Source organism: Monodon monoceros, unplaced genomic scaffold, assembly GCF_005190385.1.
Source record: "Monodon monoceros isolate NGI ecotype Baffin Bay Population unplaced genomic scaffold, NGI_Narwhal_1 Super_Scaffold_2, whole genome shotgun sequence".
Taxonomy (NCBI): domain Eukaryota; kingdom Metazoa; phylum Chordata; class Mammalia; order Artiodactyla; family Monodontidae; genus Monodon; species Monodon monoceros.
Window position 1 is genome coordinate 104,968,300 of NW_021703776.1, and position 9,561 is coordinate 104,977,860.

General features: G+C 58.7%; 1 protein-coding gene across 3 annotated transcripts in view; it reads right to left on the reverse strand.

Annotated features, from left to right (window-relative positions):
* Positions 1-1,032: 1,032 nt before the first annotated feature.
* The window catches only part of VIPR2 (vasoactive intestinal peptide receptor 2), a 69,620-nt gene continuing 61,091 nt past the window's right edge, over positions 1,033-9,561 (reverse strand). The window contains exons 7-13 of one of the 3 annotated variants that reach the window (XM_029233393.1): positions 8,805-8,955; positions 8,096-8,156; positions 7,093-7,162; positions 6,438-6,529; positions 3,295-3,424; positions 3,171-3,212; positions 1,033-1,897 (exon numbers count right to left, since the gene is read on the reverse strand). In XM_029233393.1, the coding sequence (XP_029089226.1) occupies positions 1,721-1,897; positions 3,171-3,212; positions 3,295-3,424; positions 6,438-6,529; positions 7,093-7,162; positions 8,096-8,156; positions 8,805-8,955 (723 nt within the window). In that variant the 3' untranslated portion in view covers positions 1,033-1,720. Of the gene's footprint in view, positions 1,898-3,170; positions 3,213-3,294; positions 3,425-5,964; positions 6,316-6,437; positions 6,530-7,092; positions 7,163-8,095; positions 8,157-8,804; positions 8,956-9,561 lie in introns of those variants that run through there. The other 2 variants (XM_029233394.1, XM_029233395.1) reach the window with 2 other exon arrangements.

Sequence of the window (9,561 nt, forward strand, 5' to 3'; positions counted from 1 at the left end):
CCTGGGGCTCTCAGAAACTCACAGGAGGCTGGTCCGTCTGCTCATTTCTAAGTCAGCTTCTGGAGAACTTGACCTTTAGCAGTGTGCGGTATTCCTCTTGGAATGAAGCAGTTTGGTTGAACATGGAGCTTACTAGAAATAGATTTTATCTGTCTGTGGCACAAATGCAGTTAGGGGTTAGCTCCCAGAAGGCACACACACATACGTGCACATATGCGAGCACGCATGTGCTCAGCCCTGGCCCTAGTTAGCAGGTTCTCAGGTGCTGTGGAGCTGTGGGGTGGGTGTGTTGGGAGCCGCAGGTGTCCCCCCCAACCCTTGCAGGGCTGCCGGGCGCCCCGCGCATCACCCCCACCGCTGACCGGATGCTGCAAGGAGCACGTCCAAGCAGGCGGCGTAAGTGCCCTGGGGAAGGTGGCTGCTTGCAAAGGCCGCAAGCTGCCACGTGCCCTGCTTCCCACCCCGTACGCCATCCAGGCTCCGCTTTAGACACGGGAAGATTTCCTCCGAATGTCCTCAGTTTGAGATCCTGGGGCCTCAGCATTTGCTGGTCAGGGTCACCCAGCGAACAGACACGAAATGGGTTTTACTCAAGCGGTCACACATGGCGGCTTGAGGACATTCCACACACGTTTACAACATTTTATTTGGTCACCCCCTCCTCTGCTAACAGTGAGTGATATTCACTCTCCCCTCTGCTGTCAGTCAGGCCAGGCCTCCCCGTTCCAGGCCCGCGGCCTTGGCTCCCGGCAGCTGACGGACGTCCAGGTGCACATCTGACTCCCGCGCTCCACCAACGGCCCCGGGCACCCTGGGAGCTGGCTCTTCAGTTGGTCGTGCAGATCTGGTCGCAGCAAATCGTCTGAGCTGGGGAGCCGGGTTGCCAGGGGCTCCAGGTGGACGCTGCCACTGTTTGACCAGGCTCCTCTCACAGGGGGCCTGGGTGCACACCCCAGAGGGACGCTGCAGGGCAACGGCCTCGCGGCGCCCAACCCCCCGTCCCCCGACGTCCGCCCCCCCCCCCCCCCCGGGGACTGGCCCTGCCTGCCAGGCCCCGCTGCCTGGAGCCAGTCATCCCGATGGCTGGCACTTGCGCTCAGGTCTGTGATGCCTCAGAACGAAGACTCTGTGGCCTCATTGTTAAAGGGGACCAGTATCATAAAGGGGTTGGAGAACCGAGTGCAGCGGCACAGAAAGAAGAGCCTGGATGGTGGTGTGAGCATGACTGTGCCAGGCGGGGCCCACCTGGGCTTGGGGGAGGGTTCCACGGAAGCCCTCAGCGGGCGCCTGTGTGTCCTGCACACAAGGGGCTGCCCTGTGGGACCTGGGGGCTGAGGCCGGCGATGTAGGTCATGCAGAGAAAGGGTGACCACGTCACTCAGGGCCAGCATCCCAGCCCAGGCCTGTGCCCCCTGAGAACAGGCATTGAGATCAGAAAATCCCCCGTTTTCTTCCACAGTCGCTGGACCCAAGTCCTGGGCTACTGCCACCTTGATCTTTCCTGGTCTCTTTGAAAATGGGTCTGTCTGCACGGCCAAACAACATAAAGCACAAAACTACCGAAATGCTGGAGTGTAACAATCGTTAGGTTTAAACCCCGGGCGGTTACAAGGTAAGCCGGTTCCACGGGTGGGATAAGCCAAGCCCGCTCCAGTGGGTCCGAGCTGATTCACCCCAGGCACCCCTGGCTGGGGGCTCGGGCTGCGGTGTGGAGGCACCTCTAGACGACCGAGGTCTCTGTCTGCAGGAAGGACAGGGCGCGGGAGCCGCGGGGGACCTGCAGGGTGCCCTCCAAGCCATTCCTCGAGCCGGACAAGCTGTGCAGCCTGCAGTCCCGGCCGGAGGGCCGGCTGGGGCACAGAGTCGGCCGCCACATCCTCCCCAGCTCGCTCTGCACCTGGCGCGGGGGCGAGAGCAGGCGGGGCTCAGGCGGTGGGCAAGCTGGAACCGAGACCCCAGCTTCCCCCTAGGGCGAATGCCCCTGGATTAACGCTTCCCCTTCGGCCCTTTTCTGGGTGTGGAGGGTGTGATATCCATGGGCGCGGGGCGGGGACAGACGGGCCTGGGAATGAAGAGGCGGAGAAGGATGCGGGACCAGACGAGGGACCAAGAGAAAGGAGGTCAGACTACGGAGCCCAAGGCTTCAATCCAGAGGCAGCGGCCGCTACACCCAGAACCCGAGAGGGCTAATTTGCCTTTTCAGAAAAGACCTCCCGTGGAAGCCGGGGCCCCAGCGCTTTGCCCTACAGTCCTGGTTCTGCTCCCTGGCTCCCGGGGGGCGGGGGTGTCAGGGGGGTCCGGAAAGAACGAGGGGAGGGAGGTGCAGGAGTCGCTCAGACGACACGGGACAGGGAGGCACGGAGCACGCAGCAGACGCCGGCTCGGCCGGGGGAGCGGAGAGGGCTGGACACAGCCGGGGTGGGGCCCGGACGGGGGACCTGGGACGCCCCGGCGCAGGGGGCGGGGCCGGCTGGGAGCCAGGCGTCCCCTGCCCGCCTCCCCGCCGCCCGCGGTCCAGAGCCGGGGTTCTGGGCGCGGAAGGGTCTCCAGGCTGACCCCTCCCCTATCTGAGGACACTCTGCACGGAGGTGCTGCTTAGGGATAGGAAACGTTTACAGAGCAGAGCCGGCGCTTTTCCTCGGCCTGGAGTTTCCTGCTACTCCCGCCGCCGATGCTGGCTGGCGCTCCCGCTTGGCAGCCCCGAAAGAGGCGAGGAAAGCGATGGAGGGACGGGACCCTGAGGACCGCGCGGGGCGACAGGGAAGACGCGCGAGGCGCCGGGCGAGCCGCTGGAGAGGCAGCCGCCGCCCAGGTGAGGCGAGGGTATATGCGGGTCGCGGCAGAGGGAAAGCGGCGGGCGGGCGGGCGGGGCGCGGCCGCCGGGGGTGTGGGCTGGCTGGGGGGGCGGGGCTGGCCGGGGGCGCGGCCGCCTGGGGGCGGGGCTTGATGGCGGGGCTGGCCGGGCGCTCGCCTGCGGACAGGCTCTGGGACGCTGCGGGTCGGCGGGGGCGGTCGAGGTGTGCGGGAAGACGGAGCCGAGCGCCGCGGGCGCCGGGCAATGGCACTGACCCCCACAGCAGGGCGGGCCCTCCCCAGGGGTTTCAGGGGCGTTTCAGGGACTCCCTCACAAGCCGAGAACCTGTGCTTCCCGAGGAGGTCAAAGGACTTACTTCACTGTTCAGAAAGCAGTAGAGGACCGCCACCACCAGGCCCTGCAAGCAAGCGAGAAGGGCGGTGGGTCAGAGCTCACTCACACCCTCCCCTCCCCGGGACGCCCAGCCCCTTCCCACGCACCTGGAAGGATCCGATGCACAGTTCGAAGAGTATCTGGTACTTGGAGGAGATGCCGATGGGAAACACGGCGAACAGCATGTAGTGGACTCCAAAGAGAGGGATGAGCAGCAGGGTGGACTTCGTGAGCCTCCTGCACCACAAGGGGGGGCCCGAGCTCCCGAGGTGACCCGACGGCCGCCTGCTGGCCAGCCCAGGGGCCCCTTAGCTTTGACACCACCCCACCCCGTAGGGACTGAGTGTGCAAACGCGATGATGGCCACCACTTTGCCTCATAAAGCAGCAAAGCTCTTCCAAGAAATCCTGACGAGTTTGCCAAGGATGACATTGCTTTGAGCGGGTCTGACGGCCCCGTGTGCCACTGGCTTTAATAGCTGAGACCCATCCCCAGCCTTTGGAGGATGGGGGCAAGTTTTACTTTCAGATCAAGAGAGCAGACGCAGCAGGGGTGGCCCCCTGAGCACAAGCGTGACAGAAAGTGTTCCCACAGACGGCTGTTTATAGGTCCTGGCAGGCGACCCTGCTCTGGATCGCACAGAGTCTGAGGAATCGGGGAATCTGGACCAGATCTAATTTCTCTGTCTTTCAAAGAGCTCTTACCCTCCATAATCAAAGAGCAGATTTTCTTCTCACTGCATTGGTGTTGAAAATAAAATACCTGACCTCAATCCTCCCCCCCCCCCCCCCCCCTCCGACCCCCCCCCCCCCCCCCCCCCCCCAGCAGGTACAGGTCACATTCTTTAAGTCAGGGCTCTCAGGCCCCACCTGCACCAGAACGACCTGGAGGTCATGTTAAAACGCAGACCTGAGAATTCTTCTATCAGGTGCCCAGAGATGCTGAGGCTGCTGCCTGGAACCCCACTTTGAGGACCACTTCTATAAACCACTTCTGACTCTCACGGCTGCACATGAGAATCATCTGGGGGGCTTTTCAACCTCTTCAAGTCCAGGCTGCCCCTCATCCAATTAAATCAGGTCTCTGCAGGTGGCCCAGCATCTTCCCAGGTGACTCAACCTGGCCACATTTGGTGTAGCAAGCCCAGCATGTTCTAAGGATCAGGAGCTTTGGGATCACTGGGGGGCTGGTCAGGAATGCAGGGGCCTGGGCCCCCAGGTGGTACGTGTGCATGTCCAGGCCCCTGGGTGACCCCAGCAACCAGCAGCCGCTCCAACAACCTGCCTCATCCTGGCAACTCTGAGCTGTGGGAACTGAGGCGGGAGGCACCTCCGTGTTCCTCCCGCATCTCCTCTGCTTGGTGGACCCCAGCCCACACTTGGAAAAAAGTCACCCTTTGCTTTACGTATTTTTGAGGCACTGTGGCACTTACAACAAGATTTCCTCTGTACTGGGCAATCTGCACAAACTCTGAATCCCAGCCGCTCTGCACCAGGTGTGAGCATGCCCTGGGCCTTGGTGGGCAGGGAAGGCCTCACTGACCACCCAGCTGCCGCCACGTGCAGCTTTGAACATTTGACTTTGCAACACCAACGGTGCACTTGCTGCCTTCACTACCTCGGGTCTCTGCCAGCCCAGTGAGTGAAGGCTGGGATTCTGCAGGGAGCTGCCCTTTAGTTAAATGTTAGAGAGAATCTGCCAGGATTCTCACTATTGATCCATCTGGAATTTGCTGTTGTGCTAGTCTCTAGAAAAGGGATTTAGAAGCTGGACCCCTGGGGCCCTGTGCCTGGAGATCTGCCACTACTGTTACGAGACAGATACACAGAAAAGATGTGCTCTGCCTTTTTGTTATCCTGGAAGAAGAACAGATTTTATCATCCCCGCTTTATTTTGTTTCCAAAATAAAAGCATCCATCTCTAAGATCCACTTAGGAACACTCCCAAAGAGCCCAAAGGGAAGGTCAGCGTGGCCCTGAATAAGACGTGCAGAAACTGAAAGTTCAGTTTGAAGGGCAGCCTGAGCTGCAGGCATGGGGTGAGTCCAGGAAACAGCCCGGCTTCTCACCTGAGCAGTAAAAATGCTACTTGGAAGGTTTGGCTGAAACCACTTTATCCTTTGTGGTCTGACGTGGAACCCTATCTCTAGGCCTGACCTCTAATGTGGGCTGGGCAGAGACTGTCACACCTCAGGGCACAGTTGCATGTGTATGTTTACCAAACTCTATCGCAACACTTTACTGGTGCCAGCCACTAAACGTCTTTTGAATATTAACCCTATCAGTCCTTATAAGCTTGTGACAGGTACTATTATTATTTCCACTTCACAGGTGAGGAAACCGAGGCAGAGCAGTGCAGTTACCTCTCCCAGGACTCCAGCTGGTACATAACCCAGCACTGGGCTGCTGACCACAGGGGCTGCCACCTGCCTCCCCAGGTCCACCCTGCTGTCTAAAGGAGGGGAGGGAAGGAGACAGCTGAGGGGGGGCCCACCCTGCAGGGGCAGTCAGGTAACCCACCCAGGGTCACGCAGCTTCTGCAGCTGCAATTCCAACCCCAATCTGCCTGTATCCAAGGCTCCTATCAGCTGGACCAACCACTCCACACTAAACTAGCTTTATTTTATACTCGAGTTGTGGGCTTTATCTTTTCTTTATAAATTCTTGATAGAAATTTACATGACCCTCAAGTTCCTTTACAGAGTTCTCAGACCCTCATTAATTAGCTGGATGATGGTGAGTGATTTACTTAACTGCTCTTCCCCATGAGGGAGATGATGACAGCCATGTTCATGTTATCATCCAGGCAACAACATCACTTGAGTTATTATTAAGTACAAGGTGCGACATGAGGTGTCTCCTGGACCCTGTGGTCTGATGCGGAAGAAAGAACTAAATATAAAATACAAACAACGTGTGGCCAAGGAGAGAAAAGTCAGATTACAAAACAGGAGAGCAGGCAGAACACTTCAATAAGCTGCTATCTAGAGGACATCCACGCTGGAATGAAGGAGAGGAACACGGCTTGAAAAATTGCCATGGCAACGCTGGCCTTTGGACAAGACAGTCCATCTCCAGGGGTCCCTGTAAAGTGGCCAAGAGCACACTCCTGCAACTAAAGGAGAAAAGCTGGGGTCATTTGCAGGGTCCTTGCACCCCAGTTTTTCTGCTCTCCACACATGTACTCAAAGTTTCCAGGCTGCCTGAGGTTGGTGAGGGTGGCTCAGAGCTGGATCTAAACAAATACTCACTTGTACTGTGACTGGTCATTGCCGCCGACATATGGGGATGTCAACTTCTGCAGTAAAATTCGTATAATACTAACAAAAAGGATGAAATTGACCTGCACGAAAAAGAGACGACACGTTTGTGTGTGAAGTCCCCCTGCAAGGGAGGTGGTGTGGCCGGGATGTGTGTGGCTCAGCCCCGCCCTAAACGGGGCTCCAGGCACCGCTGTTTCAGAAGCACCAGGACCCTGCCCCCTAGTTCTGCTCTTCCCTGCCCCACCTCCCCCGAGTCAGAGCCAGACAGTGTCTCTCTGCTGCATCACATACATTCCGACCCCAGGGCGCGGCAGCTGAGTTGAGAAAATTAATTTTGAGACGTGAAATCCGCAGGTGGGAATCCAGTTCTGCTCTGAGGCTGCACACCTGGGGGACCTGACTCTGACCCCCACCCCACCCCGAGGTTCCCCTGGAGGACTGTCTCTTTCTCGCCCTCCGCTTCACTGAGAATTCATCCTGAAGGTGGGCCAAGCCCACCGTGCAAGAGCTCAGCCTCAGGGTACTTGTCTCAGAAGACCTAGTAGAACGGGCCCTTTATAGTTACTACCAGACAGTGGGCTCGCTCTCTGCCCAAGTGTGCAACCCGGCAGGCAACTCAAGTTTCAATACAGAAATGACTTACTATAATAGAAATTAAAATTGGTGTTCGTATAACCCACCAGGGAACACTGTGGTCATTGGTATCCCAGCAACTGTTGAAAAAAGAGAAGGAAAATCACGTTACCACCAATTCCATCTACAAACCAAGCACAGGAGGATAAGCACACTGCAGACTCACCCTTTCCCCGGGGGCTTGCGAAACAAAGCGCCCCCGACCATGAACCCTCTCACTCACGCGGCTCCTTAGGTGGTCCCTCCTGACTGCCACGCGCTCTCTCCAGCAGGAAGCTGGGGTGGGCGGCTTGTAAAATGCCTCCAGCTCACTCTGTTACCCACACCCCTTCCCAGCAGGGGCAGAGACCCACCCTCGTCCTGGGTCCTAGCTGGTTGACAGCAGGATGTGGAGTCCTTGGAACCCAGCGTACGCTGCCTAGACCCATGGCCCTGGCTGCCCCTGCAGGTGCCTGTGGCGTGTGAGTGAGCCAGGCTGAGGCCAGGAGAACCGCCCCAAGTTCCAGGGACAGAAACACACCAAATCAACCGGGACTATGTGAACTCCCAGCTTTGGGTGGTTTGTTACTGGTAGTGGACAACTGGTAGACCCTGGGTCCTGCATGAGGCACAGCGCCGGTGGTGGGAGCTCTTGGTGCTTGGGTCTGGGCCACAGTCTGGCTCACTGTGCACACGAAGCAGAAGTGCTCTGGGCCCTGGTCCAACCGCGCTACCTCAGAGAGCTGCGCCCCAGCTGGCCTCTCAACCCGGCCTCCTCGCTGGGCTGGCTGCTCCGTCTCTGCCTGGTTGACCCCAACCTCAGCTCCGCCGCCAGGCCCAGCTCAGCCCCACCTGTCCCTTGGCTCTTCTCCAAGCACTCCAACCCGTGTTCCTCCCCATGCAGTTCAACGTCCTCCCCATCCGTGTCCAAAGGCTGCCTTTGACCAGATACGAAGCTTCTCTCTGGTTTCCCAAGACCAGTGATGCCAGGACCTCAGTGCTGCTTGATCTCTCTTTACAGGCGTGGCACTCACCCTGTGTCTTCTAGTGAAAGCCTGGCCGCAGTCCACGCACCTGTGCAGACGGTGGGGATGCCTGCAGAAAGACACCTGGTGACCACAACCCCGTGCTGGTTACTTGGACCAGCCCAGCAGGGGCACACGTGGGAGCTTTCATTAGCCTGATGGTCAAGGACAAGGGCCTTCCGATGAAAAGATCAAGTGGAAACTCTTCATAAATACATACAGGCTTATGCTCATGGCTTACTAAGCAGTGACGATAACTGAGTATGTGTCTGAAGGCTTCACGGTCCTGAAACACATCTCTGTGTTTCTGGGTATCGGTGTCAACGTGCTGGGGAGGCTGTGTTCAGACTTGGCAAAGACCTGAAGGGGAGTCCCTCGCTGTGAAGGTGGGGGTCCCAGAGCTGACACACAGCCCTGCTGATGGGCACGTTAGTGGGACCTCGTGATGGATGGTCTCCCTGCTTCTTCTCCTCCCAGGCCTCTTCCTTCTGACTTGCCCACCATCAGGGTTTGCCCCAGGAATGAGAGTCAGAGCAGTTTTAAATCAAGTCCTGGCTCCCAGAAATACTAAGCTGTTGGCTCTAGAAAAGCTCTTCCTACAGGGGCGGCACAGCATTTTTCTGAGCTGAAAGCACCTGCATTTATAGGTCAGAGAGGACAGCAATCAGGAACCTGGGGGGTTTGGGGGTGGCAGCGGACTGTCGGGGGGAGTCCTTACCCCATCCAATCAGGAGATAGGCCACAAAGTGCCGGCTGGGGGAGAAGATGGCCACCAGGAGGGTGTGGAGGTACAGCCCCTCCACCAGGAGCCAGTAGAAGTTGGCCATGATGCAGTACTGGAAGAAGACCAGGCTCAGCTTGCAGCCCACCTGGATGCCACAGACAGAGTGAGAGAGCACACTGCGTTTGGATGAGGACTTTCGGGGCAGGCAACCGGCTCCTGGTCCCAACGTGAGCCCATGCTGCACGAGGCACGTGGACACCCAACACAGAGGTGCCGCCTGGAGCTGTGAGCCTGTTCAGGTGAGGCCCTGGAACTCGCTGGAGGGTAGCATGGGGCCCAGGCAGATGCACACAGTGTCCCTGAGGGTGACATGTAACTTTGAGAGTGACCATGTGGGGCCTGGCACGCTTGGCTGACCTCCCTCTCCTTCCTCCTGACACCCCTCTCCTTCCTCCTGACCCCCCTCCTCCCTGCATCCCCCCTCCTCCCTGCATCCCCCTCTCCTCCTGCATCCCCCTCTCCTCCCTGCATCCCCGTCTCCTCCCTGCATCCTCATCCACCCTGCATCCTCCTCTCCTCCTGCATCCTCCTCTCCTCCCTGCATCCCCTCTCCTCCCTGCATCCCCCTCTCCTCCTGCATCCTCCTCTCCTCCTGCATCCTCCTCTCCTCCTGCATCCCCTCTCCTCCCTGCATCCCCTCTCCTCCCTGCATCCCCCTCTCCTCCTGCATCCTCCTCTCCTCCCTGCATCC